The sequence below is a fragment of the Parasteatoda tepidariorum genome, chromosome 5, assembly GCF_043381705.1.
Source record: "Parasteatoda tepidariorum isolate YZ-2023 chromosome 5, CAS_Ptep_4.0, whole genome shotgun sequence".
In the NCBI taxonomy this organism is placed as follows: domain Eukaryota; kingdom Metazoa; phylum Arthropoda; class Arachnida; order Araneae; family Theridiidae; genus Parasteatoda; species Parasteatoda tepidariorum.
Window position 1 is genome coordinate 56,484,786 of NC_092208.1, and position 25,016 is coordinate 56,509,801.

The following is a 25,016-nucleotide window of genomic DNA, read 5'->3' on the forward strand; positions in this document are numbered from 1 at the left end:
TGAGAAAAACTTGAAGCATAATATCAGTTTATGTAAGAAAAATAATATGTTAAAAACCAAAGTCTAATGAGAAAACCTTGAAGCATAGTATCAAGGGAGTTATATAGAAAGAAGAAAATAAAGTTTCAGGTAAAGATAAATTTCTGAACAAAATTCTTTGGAGACCCTCCTGAAATCCCACTGGTCCTCCTTTATATAAACTGAACGGTGGTAGGATAAAAGCGAACAAGTGAAAAAAAAAGTTCGGTTTTGTATAAGAGCAGGATAAAGTAAGAAAGTTTAGATATATAAAAGAAATAAAAAGGAACCTGGTATCGGGTAAAGCTTTCAGCTCATCTTAAGGTTCAAAAGAACAGAAATTCTTATATTTTTCTTTTTCTTGTAAAAATAGACTTTGAAAAATTCTGGTCGATGACTATTGAGATTATATTACTGGCTGTTTTCAGGTTTAGAATTTATAGTAGTCGACTTAGCAACAACACTATGAAAGTATTTTGTTTAATGTTTTGCAATAGGTTTCAGTGAAAATAAAATGCAAATCGTAAAAATTTTTGAGGAAAAGGTATATTTATTCAGAAAAAGAACTTTTTTGCGTCTGATTTCGTAATTTAAAATATCGTCTGGACTCAATAATTAGTATATTTTCGGTTGCCCTCTTGAACCCTTAAAATTGAGTCCTAGTCCATGAAGATCAGATTATTAAATCAAAGGTTATTAAGGGTGTTTTTTTACTTACTTATTTTAATTTTTTTATTTTTCAGCACTGTACATATTATGGTCAGATGTTTTAAACTTGCTCATTTTTATGCTTCTGATCCATCCTCAAAGTTTATACACTTTTACGGAATCATTTAAAGTTATAAATTTTAATAGTACAGAAAAATTAAAATGTAACTGTGACATATTTGATGCCAAACTACAAAACAAAATTAAATCTCAAATTTCCTAACGTAATAATTTTATTAAAACAGTTTTTTCCTTAAAATAAATAACGTTAAACTTGATGAAGCAAACGATTTTGTTGTTTAAGCATATTGATATCGAACAAATCGAAAAATTGTTGAACTTATGTTGAACACTACGAACACTTTTATTTTATGTAAATTCTGTACTTTTGCATTTTATTGGCAATTATTCAAATTTATCTCTCAGATCTTTTAATTTTTACATTTCCTTTAATTTTCAGATTTATTTCAATGGAACCTGATGCAATATTCAATACTTATTCCTTTCAATAACTCCCAAAATCGCTCCCTACAGTATCAGAAGGGCATGCTTTTATTCATTAACATTTACCCTAAAAGCTAAATATGATTTATTAATTGATTGAACTTCTTCAAATGAATAAATCATCTCAATAAAACGCGTTCTAAAATGTTCGATTTTATTTGTGCTCCATATGTAAAATTCACTTTTCTTTGAACGAGATGAATTATTCTAGTATCGTAACAGACTTACGCACTGGAGCAAATATTAAATTAGTTTTCTTTCATTAGATTAAGTAAATGAAATACCGAGACACTTTTAATAGATGCCTTGCTAATTCACTTGTAATGAACATATTATGATAACGGTTTCTAAGTCCTAGCTTATCTGAGAATAGAGAAAAATCTTTGAGTGGAAATTTTTATTTGTCCTTTACTTTGAAGTCAGCCAACTGGCTCGTTAAAGACTTATTCCTTCCATTTATATTTGATTTCTGTAGAATATTTTATTCGCTTCAATGCTTTGGAGATGAGGTTGGGGAATAAGAATAATAATGGATTTCCCCTAGAATGTTTCGATAAGATAAAAGTTATTCTCGAAGACTTTATGATGACAACGATTTCTGTGATTTATCGGTCTCCAACATTGGGAGATATGGTTAGATTGTGTGTGGAAGCTTTTAAAGATATTGTTTCTTAGAGTTAGTATTTTTTTTTAGAATTCTTGAAAATAAGCAATTTAAAAATATGTTACTGCAGAGATAATAAATGAAAAAATGGTCAAGTAAATTGTCATTTTCTTACAATAGTTTTATAAAGTAATAGTTAATGAAGATCATGCGACTACGATCATGACTTTTTTTTGGAAATAAATGCTAGAGACCGCTTGATGTTGAATTGGTCGGAAATTGAATTTCGTTTGGAAACAAGTATTATAACTCCTGTTTCAATTTAAGTTCATTAATTATTACATAAATTATTCTTTTATCTCTAGTTTAAGAGCCATACTTAAAGAAAGAAGTTTAGTCGTAACAATAAAAGTTAAAGTCGTATGTCATTAAAGTTCAAATTATTTATTTTTCTTTCCTTGTGTTAGGTATTTTTTCGTTTATTTAATCCACATCATCATAATAAGTTCGTCCCTCGTCTTTGAAAATACCTTATTGCAATTAAATTCATACAGATATGGGCAGAGATTCGTCTTAATACTGAAAATGCAAGCATTAAATGTCTGCACTTTTAAGCACTTTACAGTTTTTTTTTCTTTTTTGCAAAACACAAAATAATACATCCTAACCACTTGTAAATACTGTGATGTTTCATAGGATTCACTTTTCTTACTGTCAAATTATTTTATTATTGGTATCCGGATTTAGCATGGGTATTGTTCGAAATGGACAAATGGACCAACAGTAATAAATATGTTTCAAATTTTTGATTAAAAAAAAACAGTAGTAGCCCGAATTTTAAATAATTTTTAGTTGAAACTAAAAACGGTAACAAACTTAGATAACTACAGATTAAAGTCGATCATATGAAAACAGAATTAAAAACTCAAATCTGAGTTGAGGGTCTACACGCATTAGCTTTAAGTTAAATTTTACTCAGTTAAATTTTACTTCATTTAATATTATTTCAGGATGAAACTGAAATTAAAATATTATTTAAATATATTCTGTTCTCAAATAACTAACATCATGATTTGTCATGCTTTTTTTCTTTCTAAAGTGAATATTATTTTACTAATTTGGTGATTTGAACAACTTTTTTGTTCATTTCTTGTTTCAGAAGCATTGACAGTTTGCACAATGAGTTTCGCAATAATCAGTTCAACACAAATTGTTTTAGAATCTTTGCCAAAATTTAAATTAAAAAAAAAGTTCGAAACGTGCCCACATTATTGGTGGTTGAAAATTGATTCACAAGCAATTAAAAAAAACGAAAGCACTATCGAAATGCAAATATAATGTAAATTACTACTGAGAAAAACAGGATTGATATTATCAAGCATCTTTATGAATACCGAAAAAAACAGGAAAGGGATATTTAGAAGCCCCTCCAAATCTCATTAGATGAATCTCATGGTTTTGAATTTTTTCAACCTGACTTCCTCATTTGTGATTCGTCAGATTTTGATATTGTTTTAGTTTCCTTATCACTCAAACATTTATCTAATGCTTTTAATCTTTAATGTACACGCTTTTATTATTAAGTTTTTTACTAAGTCTCCCAAACTGTATATTCAGACGTATTCAAAATGAAGAATAAAACAAAGAAAAAAACAAAGGAAAATTAAAGACATATGAAAAAGGGGGGAAATAATGCGTAAAAAAATAACAAACAACAGTTTAAAAAAAAAGAAAAAAAAAGGATGAAATTTTATTTAAAAAACCGGAAAAAAATATATAATCTTTTCACCAGCCCATGCGATTATATCCGTGAAACAGAGTGCTTTCTGATATTGTATCAATAAAGCCAAAGCAAACTATATTAATACAATAGCGTGAGGAGCACTCAAAAAAATTTTTATAAAAATTACAACAAATAAAATAGAACACAAAAAGTAAAAATAAGTAAAAATAACATGTAAGAACAGAAAATAAAATAAAAGAAAAAGAAAAAACAGTAAAAATGGACTATGAAGCGAGTAGCGAAATCAGATCAACTTACATGGACGGAAATTTTTCAAGAATGATTTAAAGATATTTTCGCAGAAAGATTGCCAGATTACAAAATATGAAAACAAAAGCGCAAATTGAGTGTAACAAGAGGGTTTTAAAGTGTCGTTCTTACTGCACTGCTGAAGTGATTTGTTATTCTGTGCATTGATTTGTTAGTTACCAAGGATGGGCCCGAAATGGATGTGCGCAAGGTAATATTATACTGGATAATTTTAAAAATTGACCATAAATAGTTTTAGAAAATAGATGTTTATTTAAGAAAAATATAAAATAGAAAAGAGAAACATAAATTGCCTGTCTCGCAAATAATTTTAGCCGCGGATTATTATACTTATTGTTTTTCTTAACTTTCTTCGTATTTTCTTGTATTTATTTATTTATTATCTCTCTCTCTCTCTATGTCTATATATATATACAGTATCTCTTGCTATTTCAATGGTGGCAGATGTGTATCAGATGGACCAGGAAGAGGAAATTCTTATATGCTAGGAGTAGGGGAAATTGCAGGAGCAATTTAACCCTAACTTTTGGAGTCTTTTCTTCAACTTTTTTCTAAAAATCTCTTGAATTTTCTTGGAGCGATGTCAAAGATGACTTCATCTGAAAAGTGAGGTATGAAAAGGGTTGAGGATAAGATGAAAAAAAAAATCGCTCGCAGATTTTCACCTGAAATCATTGTATCGTATGATATCTTCAGAAATCGATGGACAGACTTTTGTTCGGTCTACCCTTGGTTTTCTTTTCACTACAACCCCACTAGGGAGAAACTCCAGGACCTGTTATTTTGTGTATTCCTTGGAGAGGGGAAATTTTTTATGTATGGAAACTATATCTATGTGCCAATATAAATGATATCTATATACTCATTTTGAAAAAATCACCATTTTTTCGCTTTCCTTTGCGGTCGATAAGGTGGCGTTGAAATTTTTTTTATATTTTTTCAATAAAATTTTTTTCTTTGCAATATTTGATGTACGATATTGAAAACTCCTCATACAAAAATATATATTTGAAAAGTTTCGCTCCATAGTCTTACGAGAAAAATGTTCAAACAAGAAATAACTATTTAATGATCTTAAGCTACATTTATAAAAAAGAATAGGTTGGAATATAAGATTAAGATTAGTTTTATAAAAATTGTCCTTTAAGAACGTTGCTTCTTCTTACATTCTTAAAATGAAATAGTGAATTCCTCTACTCAAAAAAGGGTGAATTTTTTTAAACTCAACTTCAGGGAAATACACCTATATTTGAGAGAATTACTTGCGTTGCATTCAGTCGAACTTGAGTGGTAGATATTTAAGCGATACTTGAGTGGTCTTTGCTCAAGCATGAGTGAGTTATTTATTATTTAATTGCGTGCGAGCCATAAGCTGGAATTTGTATCAATTTATTTTAAAACTCAAACGATAATAAATCTAAATAAAATTTTTATGTTCTACGATCTAAATAAATGATGCCTTTGCTTTTATTTTAAGCATATTTTTTTCCTTGCGATTATGTCTATCAATATTTTGAATCCAGATGAAATAAGAGAATTGTAGTTATTTACCGTTTTCTTACATTATTAGGGCTGATACGGAGCAGTTGACATCTCTGCTCTAGAATGATTAAAACATATTCGCTTAAATGATGCTAATTATGAATGGAAAATGATAGAAATTCACTCAAATTCGAGTTAAAAGGGCCTAGTCAAATAGTACATATGATCAATCAAAAACGATTAAAAATCACTCAAGTTCGAGTTAAAACGATCCACTCAAGTGACACAGATAACTAAACAAAAACGATTGAACTGAAAACGATCCACTCAAGTAATACTGATAGTCAATCAAACACGATTGAATTTCACTCAAGTTCGATTTAAATTTATTCACTCAAACTTGAGTGATTTCAGTTCACTCTTTGACTAGAGTGAATTTCACTCAAAGATGAGATGGGTCCTTTTGAAAAAGTAAAATTTCACTCAAGTTGAGTTAGTTTCGCTCGTTCATTTTAAGTGAGTACAAATATGGGAAACTAAGATCAATCTAAAAGTGAAACAGTGAGTTCACAATTTGAAATATCGTCTGCACTTATTAATTAGCATATTTGAAATCACCCCCTCTAGCAATTCAAATTGAGTCTTTAGAACGTGGAGATCATGTCATTGGATCAAAAGTTACTCAGGACTATCCGTTTTTTTTCCGCACTGTACACGATAGATCGATGGGTACTGTGCACTTTTTATCGACATTCACAATGAGGACTTGGGTATTTATAAAATTTAAAACAATTTGATCCTAGGTAATAGTTTTCAACTTAATAATTATTTTTCTCGCATTTCAAGAGTTTTTTTTTAATATGTTACTCACTAAATCGATACATTTTAAAAAATTTTAAAAATTTCAGTGGAACTTTAACAAAATGAACTTCCGTTACACTTAAATTATTTTTGATTACGATTATGCTTTTTTTAATTTCAGTTGAAAGTTAAATATTGCCATGTTATTATTTATTTCGATTTTAGCCAAAAATGAAATTTAATTGAATGTGTTTTTTTCATTAAACGATAAATTTCCATTTATAAATTGTCTGAAAATATCAGCTTATTTCCACCACGACCTGACTTTTTATTCACGCTATACTATCCAATATAATGATATAAATTTTTTTTAGTTTAAATGGAAATAAAAGAAAAATCATTATAAATACTCTTTTAATCTGAATATTACAAAAGAAAATAAATACCTACATTTATCTCGAACTTCCCCCAGCACAAGCCAATTTATCTTATAAACATTATTACTCTTTAAAGGTTTTAAAACAACAATGACATGTTTTAATGGTGATACAAAAACTCAGATCGTAAATTACTATTTCCCTTCATGTTGACATAATAAATTTCCGTTCCCCATAATCAGGTTGTAAAAATGTGCAAGGAATACCGTATTCTTAAAGCTATTTTGTAACCGGTCGAAAATTTTTTTACACTTTTATAACCTCATAAATACTCTTCCTTTTATGCTTTTTCAGCATTTTTTTTTCTTTCTTTCAGAAGCAGTATTTTTTCCACCATGCTTTTAGGTGTTAATGTTTTTACTACTGCCCCGTTCCTTTTATATTTTACCTTCGTAAAACGTAAAGCGAAATCCGGTTGATTTATAAAAGGTGCTTTCTTCAGATTTTTCAGATTCAACCTTGTGTTGGCATCGAAAAATTAGGTATGAAATGGGATGTAAAATTTACGATACTTGTTTGATGTTAAAAATTTTTCTTTTCCTTTAATATTCTTTTCGAGATTGTTTGGAGAAGAAACTTTGATGAGTCATAAACTGACAAAATCCCGGCAGCTTAAAGAGGTTTTAGAACACCGGCTACGGCAATTTCTGTTTGATTGCGTATTAAAAAAAGATAAAATAAAAAGTTAGGGTATTTTTTTTATAATTATATTGCTTTCTTCTTCAAAGAAATATGTTATAACACAAAAGTTCTTGGATGTTTCTTATTTGCAATTTTCAACTGTCAATGGAATGCTGGCGCTTTACAGAATGTCTGACAGTTTCTAGCCAGCGTACGAAAGCTGAGAATTATTAAATAGTTTGAATAATCATTGTATAAAATAACTAGGCACTGAAAAATAATTGCTCTTAGAGTACAGTGAAAAACGTGAGAATTTTTATAAAAATTTCCTAGTCAACATATAAAATTCCAATACGCTAGCAAACATTCTGTAGATATTCTCGGCAATGTATTTAATAATAATCATTTCATACTTCGCAGGGTTAAACACTCTATGCAATGACTATTCAATTTATAGAATGTCTGATAATTGAACAGAATTTATGACAGTTTCTAAGTAAAGTATGAGATTTGAGTATTATTACATACTTTCCTTAATTGTTTCTTAAATACATATGCATTCAATGAATGGCAAAGGCTGTTAGGGAAAAGTGTGGGAAGTGAGAACTGTTACAGACTTTGCCTAGTCAAAGCAGCTTGCAGGCTCACTGAAAAACATTCTATAGATTGCCTAGACAATGTATTACATTATAATCATTTCGTACTTTGCAATCAATTTCAGATATTATACGCAATAACTATGGAATTTAGAGAATGTCTTGTTATTGAATGGAATGATATTTGAAAGTGTCTATGTAAAATATAAAAACTGAGAATTATTAAAATACTTTGGGTAATCATTGTGCCTTGACATTCAATAAATGACCAAAGCTCTTAGAGCAAAATGTGAGAAGTGTTATATACTTAGCATAGTCAATGCAAAAAATGCCTCTAGGCTTTTCAACAAACAACATATAGAATGCTTAGATAATGCATTAAATAATTATCATTTGATACTTTGGAGGTCGATTTCAGACATTCTATAAAATGATTAGGCATTTTATAAAATGTTAGATTTCATACGGTGGTAATATATACATATTCAAGTGTGCAAACCCAATTTGGAACAAACTAACTCCGAAGAACAACGTTATAAACATACAAATAAAATTATTCGCCCATTTGTTTTGGTGCTATGGAATAGCATCATGATTCTTGTCAGGGCACAGAATAGAAAGGAAAAATTCCAGAATTAACTAAGATGTAAGGAAAAGTTCGTTATCTTTAGTAATGGGATTGACCCATGAGAAAATGGGCAGACCATCCACTCAGTACGATCTTATTCATATTAATTATCCCTAATTTGTTGAATTTCCTTTCGTTTTATCGTTTCGTTTCTATCTTATTTTAATGTTTGGTCCTTCCCAAGCTGTTTTTGTGCCTAACAAGTGAATGATTCACCTTTTTATTAGCAACATTCCGTATTTTTTTAACTTCTGAATTGCCACTAAAATGATAGCGTCTGTGTCTAGCAGCAACTATATTGTAATTATTTTTATTTGTATTTATCACATTATCTTCTGTGTTATCAAGTTTCCACTGTGTTCAAGTTTTATCTGTGATTCCAGTTTTACATGTCATTTCACCCAATAGTTATGAGAATATGAGAACATCATTTTTGATTTCCTATTTGACGAAGATTCTAAAAATAAATATTAATGGCGGTGAAGACGCAACATCCAGTATTTCAACTTCTTACTAGAACTACTTCTTACAACTACTTCTAGATTCCACTATCTAGATTCTACTTCTTACTAGAACTACTTCTTACTACTACTTCCAGATTCTACTTCCTACTAGAACTACTTCTTACTACTACTTCTAGATTCCACTATCTAGATTCTACTTCTTACTTCTCTTCTACTCAAAAGTTGAAAGATTGGATTTAGAAATAAGCTGTTTAATATTGATAATATTTAATATTGATTAGCAATATTTAAATGAAAAATTTGCTTCAAAGAAAACAATATAATCATAGGTAAAATATTTCGTTTTGTCTAAACTTGATATTTTTTATGTAAATATAGCAAAATATTTTAGGGCTTAAGAACTGCGAATGTATAAGGCGTACTCAATTAATGTATGCGTAAATTATGTTTAAATTTGAGGGATTAAAGTCATTTCTAAATCATAAAGGAAACGTTTAATTATGAATAGGTGCCACAATAAATTCTGATCAATGTTCCTTATTTATATTCAGCAGGTAAACAAAATTCTATTCTAAATTTCATAAATTTTGATGATTAATACTAATAACTTATTGATAGAATAATTTGATTGATTTTGTTGACTTTATATTATATTTGATGAACTATTGATCCAATTTTTAAACAACAATTTTAGATATTGTGAAGTATAAATGAATTATAAAATATGTGCTCTATAGACAAATTTATGAAGTTAATAAAATTGCCTAACTATAAATGTTTGTAGAATTAAAAATAATTTGATTAAAAATATATGTGCTAAAATACATTAAACTGAAACAAATAAATTAAATGTTTCAAATCATCTAGTTTTTTCTTTTACTTTTTTGTATAAAACAAATGAGAAGTCATAGTTTTATAACACTTTCTGTTTAGATTTTTTTTTCTTTTGTTCATTTGGAAAACTTTCTATTAAACGCATCTCAGTAAATATATCTTAGTAAATACAACACTGTGAAAAAAAACTTAGATGAATACTTGTATTATTATTATTCCCAAAATTAAAATATCCAAAATCTTTTGTTGCGATACACGTATTAATTTCCTGTTTGCTGTTAAGTTTCTTTTGTCCAATCACGACAATTTGATTCAAAGAAAAATAAATATTTCGCACTATAAAAAATATTCTGGAAATTTTTTTTTCTTTCTAAATTCAATTAACTGCATTTCAAAATCTCGTGAAAAAGATGATTTTACGAATTTTTTTAAAAATTGTATTTATTTAATCAGTATATATAGCTCGTGACATTAGTGAAATGCATGGTTTATGAATATTTCAAAAATTAATGTACAGTAGATAGTATCATTTGAAATTGAATTTTTGTTTTAAGTACATTTTATGCCTTTGACACCAAACTTGTTCCTATTCTCCAAACTAGCGCCCCCTCCCCTAGAAATTGCTCCAGCAGGGGCTTGTAAAGAAGAGAGGTCGAGTTTAGTTTAAATATCTAACAAGCACATTTTTATTTTTGTGATCTGACAAGTATTTTTTGATATACTTCTATTTTAAACAAATGGTTTGCCTTTTTTATTTTGACAATACAGACTCGTCTTTGAAACATATAGAAACAACCTGCATGAACTGGGTCTTTTATTGTGGAAAAACTAAATCTGCAATAAAAAGGGAGAACTTGTTTAAGATTGTGAAGTTGTCTCCCCCCACTCAATGGGAATGAGAGTGGAAAGTCGTATTTGGAACCATTAGATGCATATTTTAAAAACATTTTATAAGTTTATTTCAATATATTTGATAGGATGTGAGAGAGCCGGGATATCCTGGCTGGTGGGATGTTGAGCCCAAGTCCAAGAGACCGTGAGTTTGATCCCCGCTGGCCGAAGACTCTCCGGAAAGCAAATTGTTATTGGTGAACGTTAAATCTGCTGAGATCACAAAGTACTCCAAGTTCCCATAAAAAATCTCCACCTCTGGGAGTACTGAATTGGAGATTGATCGTTCTCTTGGTCAGGTCAAAATTACGATCTTTGGATGGATAAACAGATGTATGAATGGGTCCACTTTATAAACGGGTTGTGACGTGTGCGGTTGAAGTCGCATTCTTGGTCATAGATGTCTCCACTGGAAAACAAGAAACCCTTTTCCGAAAATTCGCTTGGTTTCTCCAAGCAGGCTATCTGGTATTTGGCAAGTGGCATTAGAAACAGCAACAACGATGCGTGTTTGTTGTGGCATTTAACCATCTCCATACATTTTGACACACTATTTATTGTAGGTTATGTGATTATATGAAATTGTTCTAAAACTAAAAGTTGGGTTGAAAAATATGTTTAACAAAGTTCGATAAATTTATTTTTTAGCCTTCGCATAATTACTTTGCACACAAATTCTTTATAGCTTATTTCATAGGTGATTACTATTTAAATTTAAATACATTTGATTTACAAAATTATAAAATATAGATACCTTTGCGATATATTTTGTGTCAAATACGTATTACTTATTTGGTTTCAAGTGTAGGAAACATTTCGTTTGCGTTTCGTAACAAATCATGTGATTTCCTGACGAAATGATTCTCGAAATGAACGAAACACAGATCAAGGATTGCTGAATCGTCATAAGTAAGAGTCTTATTTCTGAGAGCCTATTTTTAAATTGTAATAGTTTGTCAAATATCTATATCAGCTTCTTGCACAATAAATACTTTTTTTTCTTAAATTTTTCGCAAAAGCTATTGAAAGAAGCGAACAGATTTCTTGCCAATTTCTTCAATCTGGATACTTTTCCTTTTAGGAAATAGGTTAATGGCATTCACTTGTCAACCAAGGGAGTCAAAAGACTGTACAAGGATTAAAGAGCATTTGAAAACGACCTTATTTTAGTTATCTAGGCCATCGTATACGTCATCTTCAGAACTCTCCCTGGTATTCACAAAGAAATGAAGGCGGGGAATGTCCTGGAGTAAAGGATGGGCTTCTTAGAGATGACATTGAAAAGCTCCTCTGTAATGGGTGGAAGTGAAAAAAAAAGAGAAGATTTATACAAAGAAAACAGATGTGGATGTCTGCGAAACGTCTTCATCTTTCTCAATCAAAAAGGAAAAATCAATGGACCGAGAGAATGTATTTCCTTAGATGTGCAAATTTAAGAAATATGGGCTGGTAAATTGAAGGAGATTCCAGATTTAAACGACTATATTTAGGGCTTTTTTGAAGTTTGAAAAAATTATTGCCTTTTCAGTAAATTTGAAATTAATTTTAGAGGAATAGCCTTATGTTCTTTTAAATGAGTTTATGCGGGAAATAAACATCATCTTTTACTTTTAAAGTATTTTTCATGAGCCATTTTATCATATTTTCAGGAAAATACACATATAATTAAAAGTAAAGCAAGTATATGGTTATGATACTTGGTTTCAAAATTCATAAATTTATTCTAAAGAAAACAAATAACATTTGGTTATATAATGTTAAGTCACATTCTTAGCGAAATAAATGGTGAACATTTCTAATAACAGATACTACAATGTTCCAGTATGTTAATGCTTATAAATTGTTGTGATATTTCTCTTCAGCCATTAACTAGTGGAAAATGTCAAAAATTTATAAAGTGGATACTTGGAAATAATACTAAGGAACAGTTTAATTATGAAACGATAACTTTGAATTAAGAGTGGTTTGTCTCTATACTAATTATTTCAATTTCCAAATATAATAAAATTTTGTATTAATCTGTACTTAAGATACTTTTATATTACTTTCATTGCTTAATGACAGGATTGATTAAGCCTCAAAAATGGGGACTTAATTCAAATTTGAAGCAAATGTGTTAAATATGGTTATAGCAAGTAAAATTAATTTGGTGTTGGAATAATAAATAATGTTAAAATCATTTTGGTTCTAAATTATTCCTCATTTATGTTCGCAATCTCTTTCTATTCTCATGATAGTAAAAAACATCTATTTCAACATAAAATTACAACTGTTTCGAGTTTATTAAATTTTTTCCGTTTATTTTAAATTACTGTAATAAATAAAGACATGTAATTGTTAAAATATTTCGAATTCAATTTAATTATTTGATATACAATAAACAAATAACGTTAATAGAGCATAATTTCTTAATTTAGTTTCTCTGTATCATGCAAAAAAAAAATTATTTCCACTCTTCGGAGTAAAACATATCTCGTTGTAGAAAAAAAAAAATACAGTTAAGATAATGATTTTAATAACATATAAAAGGAAGTTAAAATCCACTGTTTATTCGAAATAACAGAGTTCTTTTCAATTTTTTCTATCATGATTTCAATCTTGATCGGATTTAATTCCATTTACAACAACTGCAATCAAGACCAAGCTTTTCTATATCGAAGAGATAACAAAAACAAGAAAAGAAGAAGACACAGCATGGCAAAAAGAAGATTCCGCTAAAATGCTTTCGTTGATAGTTCTGACACAGAACAGGAGGGGTCTTTGGAAAACTCTTTTTATTTGAGTGAGACGCTCTTTTTTGAGGGCAATGTCTTTGTCGTGTGGTGACAGTTATTTGGACATTTTCGTTTTATGGCGACATTTCGCGAGATTGCCGTTGCCTGTTGTGTGGAAACTAATGATTAGGATAGGAGATAATTTCACCGCCGGTGGATTATTTCCACTCCAGAATGTTGTCACTATTAACGCCAATATCAGGTCGATTTGGCACAATCACTAGATAGGAGATTAAGAAAAAAAGAATTACGTTTTTATTGGAATTTGCAGCGAGATATGTTTACTTAAAGTAAGTTTCTGAATTGTTCGAATCTAATATTTTCTGATGCTTTGAATTTCTTCCGTTTTTTTTTAAAAAAAACAACGGTGAACAATATATTTTAATTTTCCTCTTTTGAATAATTCATATTCGTAAAGATCTAATGTCATCGAAATTATTTTACGAGTGTAATTAAAAAATTTAAATTGTAAATTCCAGGAAAACACACTTTTTATCAAAGCAGTTTGAAAGTTCCTTTTGAAACACGACGCCTTTTTCAATTTAAAAATCTATGTTTCGAATTGTTGTCCATTTCTGGTGTATAAAAACGTCAAATGGAACTTGAAAAATATAAAAATGAAAGACATTTTTTCTAAAAAAAATTATTGATATTTCTGCCTAAATATCATAAAAGTTTAGAAATAAACAAAGTGAAAAAAATATTGTCAATGATATGAGGGAAAAAAAAGAATTATTTAAAGTTTAAGAAAAAGTTTAAGTTGTCAAATTTTTTCATTCATGTAACACTATTTAACAGATTAAAAAATTTTTAAAATTTTTTATTCGCATTTGAAAAACAAGCATCGTTTTAAGATTTTAAGGTATTGAATTCTATGCCCCCCCCCTATAATAGAGGATATATTTTTAGGAAAAATACCATTATTAGGAATAAAAATCAATTGCAATCTTAAAAAAACGTCTTAGTAAGTTAAATTGGGCAAATGTTCCCGACTAAGGCCTTTAACATCTAAATCCAGGAAAAGGCCCTTAACATCTAAAAAAAAAATAATAATATAGGAAAAGCCGAGAAAGTGTACATCAAGGCATGTGACTCCTATTTTCCTCATATTTACCAAGAGACGTGGTTATCTTTACTTAACATGGAATGAGTTATTGTACGGTAATTCCAACATTGATGGTTTTTAGCATTAAGTTCAGTGCTCCGTACTCCCTTCACTAAGTTTTTTTAAGATAAAAAGTCATTGCCTGGTATGCATGCTTGCTAACTTTTATCTTGCATGGCATTTACTACTCTGACGTTTTGAAGAACAAGAGATAATAACAATCCCTGCCCTGCTTCTCCCTGATAATAGCATTTTTTTCTAATTTTCCACTAATTTTCCACTCATTCGAAATTTGAAATGATTTTTTTTTGCGAATAATATACTATTTTTATAACCGCTGTGAGTTTGCAACTGTTAATCATGACTGTTAGGTCAAGTTTAGTTTATCTAAAGACAGTGTTGTCTGCGCTTATTTCAAAAATGGCTCAAAACGTCAATATGGAGAAAAACCACAGTTTTGTAAAAATGAAAACCTCTTGTGGTCTAATGTTTTAATATTTAAAACCTTACTCCAATGCAGCACTACTTGAGCCCATTTAGAAAAAAAGGCTCTAATTTTAATAGTTTTCCACTATGTGGTAAATATCACCAAATTGGTGATTTTTTAAAAAAATTTTAATAACTTTCAAAATATATTAGTTATTTGTCTGTTCTAAAGCTCTGATAATTTTTCAAGGCAATATATATATAGTTTATTGTGTATGAATTGTAAGGCTTTTAATCTATGGCTTTTTACTTTCATTGGCGATAGAGTTTCGAAAAACAGCGTTAAGTGCGAAAATCGCAGTCACCTCCGTACGAAAAAGAAAGAAAAAAACATTTTGGGAGGAAATTTAGAATTGAAGAGATTTTGTTGGTTTCTGAATAATGCTTTCTTCTTATAGTTTAATAAATCATGTCAAATAGGATAATACTGTTTAATGTTGTACTGAGTTCTTATTAAACAACGGGATTTAAAAATTACCAAAATTATTAATTAATGAATTACTATTATAATATTCATTTAGCTATAAAAAGCACTCTTCCAAACTGCACTTAATTCATCAATAAAACCTCGATAATTCCTAATAAATATGTACTTTATTGTAAATAAATTATTTTCTCTAACATTACTTTATACGAGATATTCTACAGAAATTTTTGAAAAAGAAATACTAAAATTTTCAAGTGTTTCTCAAGCATGTTCGCAACTAAGCAAACACTGCATTAAATTTCTTTATTTTCCTACTTCATGGAAACTTACGGAACTTATTTGCTTCTCGCAAACGTTCTATTTTCTTTAAATATTCATTTTCCTGAAAAATCAAACAAATCCTGCCTTTCACCTTGCACAGCAAACAAAGTTTTTAAATAGCGAAGGAAGTTTTGAAATTTTTCTAACTCTAGAAAGTAAAATGGCTCAAATACTTTCAGCAACTTTTAAGCTGTTTTTAATGCTTATTTATGCTAGGGAAAATAACATCAACTATCTCTCAGTACCTCCCTTTAAATAGTTAAGTCAAGCAAGACATAGCAAGTACCGCATTTTCCAAAAAAATGTTTTCTTATTGTATTACTTTTTACCCGTTGGCAACAGAAAACGATGTCGTCATTTTGATATTAAGTTGGCTTGTATCAAAGGCATTTTTTATGTATCTACATTCCTTGGGGGAAATGAAAAAAAAATCCTTTAAACTCATTTCAATGCTGAATTTTTTTCACTATGTGAAACTAGGCTTACCGGAGTTTCTTTAGCGTAACGTAAAACTCAAGATACCTGTTATTAAATACTTATAGTTGTTGCCATTCTGAAAAAAAAGAAACGAAAAAAAAGTGCCATTTTTTAAGGAAATGTTAAGAAAAAATTAAGAAAACGAGACAGGGTTGTTTTTATGCCCATTTTTAAGCGATGACATTTAAGAACACTGGTTCAATGGTGTTATGTGGTATTATGTTAAAAAATGTAATTAAACATGGCTTACGCTTGTATTTTTCTTTAAGCGTTAAATGGTTTGAAAAAATAAGATTCTTCTCATAATTTTTTTTCTTGTAATCGCAAGAGACTGTTAAGTAAAAAAAAACTAATTAATGTGCGTTGTTTTTTTAGTAAATTTCTGTCAATAATTTGCAAGCAATCTATTGAAACATGCTTCTAAATTAGTTTACATAGCATTAGAATTTTTAATAACATTTATTAAAGTGACATATTAAAAAAAATTACTTTTAATTATATTTTATATTGCGTTAAATTCCTGTTGTTTCTTTCTTTTTTTATATGCACAATATTAGAAAAATATTTTAAATATTTTAAAAGAAAAAACAAATGAATTTCATTTAATAGGACAATGCATTTTTCATTTTTTATTTCGTTATATTAATAAGATTAAATTGCGGTATCATCAAAATGCAATTATTTTAATGATTAGGATGCTCCGCCTCTTGTTTGCGTCAATCACCCCTAAATCGCGTGAATGATTGTCATTTCTAATTGTGTTTTCTTAGATGTTGATATTTTCCACCCAATTAAAGACAATTTTATTAATATAATAATCATAAAAATGTTCTAAATTTAAAACAATTGTCCTTTCTACTCGAAAAAAACTATCTAAGGAATACAAATTGAGTGCAAATAAATGAGAAGTAATTTTATTTGTAACAAAACTTCCTTATTTTTAATAACTTCCATATAATTGTAAATCTGTATATATCTGGCAATATAATCTCTTACTCTCTTATTATTTTCATTGCTACATTATATCTATTCGTCTTTGCTAATTTTGGCACGAACTCGAGCAGGAGCTTATAAAATAAAGATGTTGAGAGTGATATATTTTTCTACAACAATGGATAACAATTACTTATTTTTATAGAAAAAAAGATTGAAAAAGGTAAAAAAAAAGCAACTAAAATTGCAATATTTTTGAAACAAGCTGGAATTTAGAATAAAAACTCCCGTTAAGCATTTCTTAATCGCTGAAATAATACACTGAGAATAAAAAGTATGGTCAAAACCACAAGAATATGGTAAGACTTACTGTGTTCCTAGCTCTATGGGAGCACCAAGAAGCTCGTTATTGTTTACCGAAGCACTTTGGTAATGATTTTTGTTAAATTAACAATAAAATGTAGTTATATAATATGTGACAAAACTTGGTAAATGTGGTTAAATGTTTGGTAATTTTTGAGAACCATATAATTTTGTAACATTTTATTACTCATTTCAAAAACAATTTATTCGGTTAAATTTGCTTTTAAGTTAAGTATTTCCTTCTACTCTATAATTTGCTTTCAAGTTATGTATTTCCTGCTTCTCTATAATTAACTTTTAAGTTGTGTATTTAATTCTACTCCTTAATTTGCTTTTAAGTTATGCATTTCCTTCTACTCTATAGTTTGCTTTTAAGTTATGTATTTCCTTCTACTCTATAATTTTCTTTCTATTCTAATTTTCTTACTGTATCTCTACTCTTGAAGAACTATAGTTTTCATAACCAGAATTTCCGGGAAACTATTGTCATATAAACGGAAAAATTATTCAATGAATTGTTTAAATACCGCCTATTTTGATTTTTTAGCAAGAAGTATAATTTTTATTTTACCAAAAATATTATTACCATACAGAACTGTAATTTAACCAGCATTATTTTCTCCTATATCAAATGTGCATTTTAATTTTACTTTATTTTTAACAAGCGTTCAAAAATTATTATATTAAAAGCGGCGTTTACGAAAAAATCTATATAGCAGAATAAAAAAAAAAAGTTTTTTTTTTAAAAATAAAATAACAAATATTTAATTCCAGGCTGATTGCATTTAAAATTTTTGAAATAAATTGAAATAAATCTATTAATATGTCTGTATATTTCAGCCATTGTTGAAAAATAATTCTGTGAAAAGTAACATCAAAAGACTAAATCTTTATCTGCATATGAATGTCGATATTTATTGTATTAAAGAGAAAATGATGTATAGAGTTAAATTATTTACATCAAAGCTTAATTTCCATTGCAAACAATGCTAGTAACAATGCAATGGATTGATATATTGCTTTCAAACATTACTGAAATATTTCAAAGAAAATAAAAGCATACAGAATGGGAAATTGTTCAAAAGCGGAAATTTGAATGAAAACATGTATATTTTTATTAATTGAAAATATCATTTTCTTCCAAACTCTAATTATTCACTTTATAAATTCGAGGAAAATTATTTATCGTTAAAATTCCAAGGAAAGGCGAATTTTAAATTTATAAATTTAGTTATACTTGTCTATTCAGGTGATTTAGAAATTGCTTCATGAATAGTTATAAGATCTTGGAGATTCATTTGAATATTGATAAAATACATTCCACGTTGTTCAAAATACTAGAGAATTAAATGTTAACAGGAGAACGAAATAATTATTTACAGTTTGTTTAATAGATTAAGCTAAATTGACTTCATTTGTGAAAATGAAAGCTTATATATTTTTTAAGGAATTTTAAAATTGTTTTGAGCATTGTGTTCATCATTATAGCGATACTATACATAAAAGCTATTTTCAAATTTATTTGCATGATTCTTTCACAAAATCAGTTATATGAAATGAGTAATTATTCGGCTACCCAATGTACCTTTAATATTTAAATAGTCTGAATAAATTTTATCTATATAATTTTATTATCATATAATAAATTTTAAAATTTTACTGAATTTAAAAAAATATGTATAATTTTTAAACCAATTATTAATGTTTCCAGGTTATTTTTTTTTCCATTGAAAATTGTTTTTAAATGGTGACAGTGGAAAAATTTCAATTAATTTCGTTTCGATCAAACTTCGATCAAAACAACTAAAAATTAATTTAAAAATCTCATAATTAACTTTTTATACTTAAATATTACTCGCATGTACCAAAGTTAAGCACAAACACTTTTTTTGTGAATAACGAAAGAGAGATTGTAAATGAAATAAAATTTATGTGAAAATACATAGATATTGAAAAATTAGGATACAAAAAATTTATTAGCAGATTCTCAAAATAAAATAATTGCTATCACAGTACGGTAGGCAAAAAAAAAAAGATGTAGTGAAATTATGAGTGGGAGAATTAATATGGGGTAAACCTTTTTGATGACAGTGCATATATCACAATGAACTCTCATGCTGCTGACGAGGTTGTTAATTTTTTTTGGAACAATAAATGGTATTTTATTCTCTATAAATTGACTTCTCCGTTAAGATAACTTGCAGATCTCATATTCAAACTAAAAATGCAAATAACCATGAATAAGATGGTATTCAAACTGTTAACTGTGAGAAAAAATATTTATATTAAATGCTTTCACCTAATACAGTTAATCAACTAGAATTTCATCAACCTACTTAACTAGGTCCATCAAATAGAGACACTAAGTTCCTTGCAGTTGGGAACATATCATAGCCGAGAATGCTAATCTGTAAATCTCATGAGTGACAGATTGAGGGTTTAAGTACGAGCTTTGACACTACTCTGGGTTATTAGAACATGTCCAAGTATAGATGCCAGCACTATAAAGCTAATAAACTCAAACGAAAAAAGTTTAGAATTTCGCAACTCTTACGATTTAATGAAACAACCAGATGAACTAATTAAACCACTTTCCACGGTTTATTCGATAAAGCCAGAGCCTAACTCTAATACTCATTATTGAACTAAAAAATAACTGCTATATCCAGTTAAACTTCTTTTTTTTTACCGCTTTGAAACCAATTTAGATTTAAATGGCTAAAAACAGCATAGTTTTGTATTTATGGTTTTTGAACCATACTAGTTGTAAACGGTTTTAAACCCGTAAAGGTAAATAATGTCTTTACCTTGAACTTTATAGTTAATTGAATGAACATACTTTGTTGGTTAATTTGCCTTAATTTTATAATAAAAATTTTAATAGTGTACCATTCAATATCACGCGGTATTACACGTTGATAACTCAAGCTCGATTATGACCCCTAGAATGATATTGGAGGATGTTATAAGTTCTTGGTCATTTCATATGTGAACGGTTCCTGAGTCATTGTTTAGACTGAGTTGGGACTCATCATTTACGAGAACACTTCAGACCCTCTGCATCAGTGTCCCAGTTGATGTTGCTTGCAGTAGATCAAGCATGCTCTCCAGTGACTAGGACTTCTCAAGAAGTTGATTATAGTTCTCCTCTTGGATATATGGCTGTGATCTTAGTGCTGCATTTATGGTTGTTTAGAGATGATTTACCTGTTGAGTTTTATGAATAGCTACACAGGGGTGGGTGGGTCGAAGAAAAACATAAATTCGAAGACATCAAGATGATATTTGAATGTTTTCGACCTGTCTCTAGACTGGCTCTTTTCTGGGATGCTCATGGGATAGCAATCACAGATCACCACCTACACCCTGAAATCTCACGGGGCTACAAGCTGCCTCGGAAGAGTTTTAATGGAAGAGTTTATTCTTAGTCCCAAATCCTTAGAATTATTGTTCCGAAACAAACTTGTTAACAACGTGAAAGTTCAATCTAAGATCTGAATTGTTGTCAAGGGGTTTTACCTCACATTAACTTCATGAAATACAATTTCACTTTATCATTTTTGTTAATTATCAATATTTATTTTTATTATCAATATATTTCATGTTGCTCATTATTTAATGATGTTGAGTTCGCACCATTGCCTTTTCGATATAATCTGTTCTTTTTGTTTTATAATAATTTCACTTGATTTGCTTGACTAATCATGACGTGTCCACAAAAATATGATTGTTTCTTAAATTTTAGAATAGGGAATAAATACATTTTTTATACACAAACTGTAGTTCAACTTATCAGGAAACTTTTTGAAAAAGTTCAGACGAAAAAGGCACGAAATGTAAAATTTTATTTTATTTGTTGCTTTTAATGCTTAATCTTTGCTAAACTTTTTGGATGAATTTTAGTAGTTACTTTAGAAAATCTTAAAGGCTTCGTTAACGAGAATTCATGAATTGATAATACAAAAATAGCTAATTTTGAAACAATTATTTTTACAGCAATGGATAAAATCATTTTTTTACGTTTACTTTATAAAAACTCTGAACTTATCTTTATAATAATTATCCAATGTGCCGAATGAGAAAGCAAATCTGAAATTGTTTGCGAGTATTTTTGAAACACTTTTGAGTTCTCTGTTTATGAAAGTAACCATCAATTTTTCTTATTTTATACCTATATTGATGACACTTAATGCATAAATTTGTTTTACTCATAGTTTGAATAAACAGTTAAATATATCTAACAAGTATTGAATGATCGAATGTAGTTCAGAATCTCTAGCAATTTTTAAAAAGAAATTTTACAGCGCAATATTAAGTGAGTAGTTTCAAAGCAATTAATGCTCAGGAGTAACAATTGATTCGAGACAAATTCTCAAGTTAGAAATTCCTTGTTCATAATTTTTTTTATCTAATAGGGGAGTGGATTTGAAATTCTGCAAGAAAAAGAGGATTTTTCATAATTTTCATAAAGACACTTGCACAATAAGATTTTTAGTACAATAAATTCATAAACTATCAGGAAGAGTTGATGGTCTTTTAAGAAACTAAGTCTTTCAGCTATTAAAATATTATCAACATAAACAGTATATAAGAATAATAACTATTTTGGAAATAATCTTTTCATGCTTGTGTAATTAAGTTGACTTTAAACGACTAAAAATGTATCGATGGTCATAAATTGAAGTCTCAAGGTTGCTCTTCGAAGGCTCCGTCGAAATATGAAATGATGCTTTTTTGAGATGCTATTTTTATAACAGTTGTGCAAATGTGTTAAACTTGACTTTTTGATCGAGTTTAGCCTATCTTTAGCCAATGCCATCTACGCTAATTTTAAAAATGCCTCAAAACGTCAAAATGGAGAAACGTTACAGTTTTATGAAAGTGAAAAGCGCTTGTAGTCAAATTTTTTAATATTTAAAAATTTACTCCGATGCTGCATTACCTGGGCTTGTAAAAGTTAGCAAACACTGAGAATATGGCAGTAATTTTGTTAATTTTAATCTAGGTGGGAAAATGTCGCCAAATTGGTTATTTGCTTTAAAAAAAGGTTAACAACTTTGAAAATATTTAAGTTATTTGTCTGTTCCAAATCCAAGATTCCATGGCAAGTTTATAGATGTAGTATAAAATTATTGCATTGCTTCAAGTGTAAGGCACTTAAACTATGGCTTTTTTTATTTTCCTTTTCGACGGAGCATCGAAAAACAGCACTAACTAAAAGAGTGTTACTTACGCGTCTTCAATATAAAACATATGACTGTCAGCCGCCAAACATTTTCCTTTGAAAGAAAATATATCTTTCTCTATTTTGATGGGCGGATGCACTCCTTTCTGGAACCATACCCCTGTCCATTTGGAAGGAAATTCGCAGTCTTGGGATGCTGCAAAAAAAGAACAAAAAATTGCATAAGATCTCTTCAAGTGCAAAATTAGTTCCATATAATTTGCTGCTCTTTGGCAAATTACCAAAGACCTAATTAGACTGAAATTGGCCATCTTCGTAAAACATGGTCCACTGACTACTGTCAGATCGTTTAATTTTTTTGATAAGACATCCTATTCGATTTGATCCTTAAACTTTACCCTAAGTAACTTATTTTCTTGTTTGTTCTAATGGTAAAAAATGTGATAAGATTACCCGAGTTTGTATATTTCTTAGTATTAGTTTTGTATATTTCTTTAACAGTTGCAGCTATCAATTGAAATTTTATACACTAAATATTAATTACTACTAATGAAGAGAATAAACGATCATAATAGATTTCTTAATTCTAAGGCAAATAATTACATTTAATTCAACGTAAAGTTTCTGATTCTTTCAATTGCTTTCTCTTTAGCAGAAATCAATAATAAAGCATAAAAAAATTCAAGTCTTTCTAAAATATTTTTCAATGATTAGCCTAAATGAAAAGTTCTATCAAACAATAGTAATTTTTTTTAATTTTAAGGAACTGTCGGGTGATGAAATAACACATAACAATATAAAGATTAAGAAGATTGCCTCATTTAATTCCGAGTAATATCTAAGAACATTTTGTTAAACAATTTTAATCATTTTTATTATTGACCTATGTTGAGATGGGATAATTGCTTAATTTCTCGACCAATGCTAAGCAACAAGATTCAATGTGCGCTTCTCTATCTTAATTAACAAGCATTTTATTTCATCTTGGTACTTCATTGGAGCGAATCAAAATAAAAACAACTGATTATTATTTCCTCTCCCAAGCATCGTGAAATAGCGGAAAAAAATTGCTTTTCATTAAAGTCCCCACTGCTAATTCATTGCGCGTTGAAATGAGAAATAGCTGTCATGGAATTAATTGGGGACGCTCTTTGCACGTGTGTTCAACACAGCTTATATGGAATTTTTTTGTTCTTGTTGCTTCTGAATCTCTTCTGCAAATAACGGAGAAGTATAATTAGTCTCAACTCTCATTTCGGAAAAAGAGAAAGGATAAATTCAGTTTTGTTTTCTTGTTTACTTATCTGCAAATTTCAATGCAATTTCAAAAATCGCCAATCATCACGAAGATGAAGAGCATCCATGCATCGTTGTAAGTAAAGATATTAATTTAAGCTAGGAGTGATTCCCAAAAACATGATAGAGAAAATTGGTCGAAGCAAAAATTAATTTAGTAAGACCGAGAATGAAATTTTGAATATATTTTATTTTTAATCAGAATTTTTATTTTTAATCAGAATTTTCATCTTCTAAACCACTCTGGTAAAATATCTCGAATTTAATTTGAAATATAGTCTCTTGTGTAATTATCAATTATTTTTCGTTGATTTAAAATAGAATTGTGTTCTCAGATGGATTTGTATGTAAAGAACTATTAAAGTTTGAAAATAATATTTTTAAATAATTAAATATATGAAAATATTTTTTAAAATTATTATTGCTCGATATTTTAACTCTTTATCGAAAAAATGTTTCGTAATATAATTTCTTTTAAGACAATATTTTTTAATAATAAGCAAATTTAAGCGTGTATTAAAAATATCGCAATTTTGTTTCTCTTTACGGACTATGAAACTTATTCCTTATCACAAACATTTAGACATTTGGATACATATATTCAATATATATATATATATAACTAACTTTCTTTTACATCAGTCAAAATAAAATTTTTTCACAAAAGTGAATTTTTTAAGTCAAGCAACATAAAATTTAACACTAGCCCCAAAAATGAAACTAATTTGATTATTTTTCTAAAAACAACCAATGCACCTCTTTTGCAGATATTATTGATAAAATTTTCATATTTTCATTTTAGAATTTTTTAGATCTTTTAGGCTAAAATTTGACAAACTGCAATGCTTTAACACATGATGAACTTAGTGTTTCAATAATTTTTTTCTCATGTGCTGAAGTACATGTTCAACTGTACTTTAGAGTATAGTATAACATTACCAAATATTAAACTTTTTTGCTCTAGTACTAGACCAAAATTTACAACTTTACTGAGAATAAGCTACTGGA

The 25,016-nt window shown here is 28.6% G+C and overlaps 1 protein-coding gene across 1 annotated transcript in view; it reads right to left on the reverse strand.

The window, feature by feature from the left end:
• LOC107443142 (uncharacterized) overlaps nt 1-25,016 on the reverse strand; it is a 222,035-nt gene that overhangs the window by 43,235 nt on the left and 153,784 nt on the right. Inside the window, exon 2 of the mRNA XM_016056911.3 lies at nt 22,761-22,908. Within this exon, the coding sequence (XP_015912397.2) occupies nt 22,761-22,908 (148 nt within the window). The remainder of the gene's footprint in view (nt 1-22,760; nt 22,909-25,016) is intronic.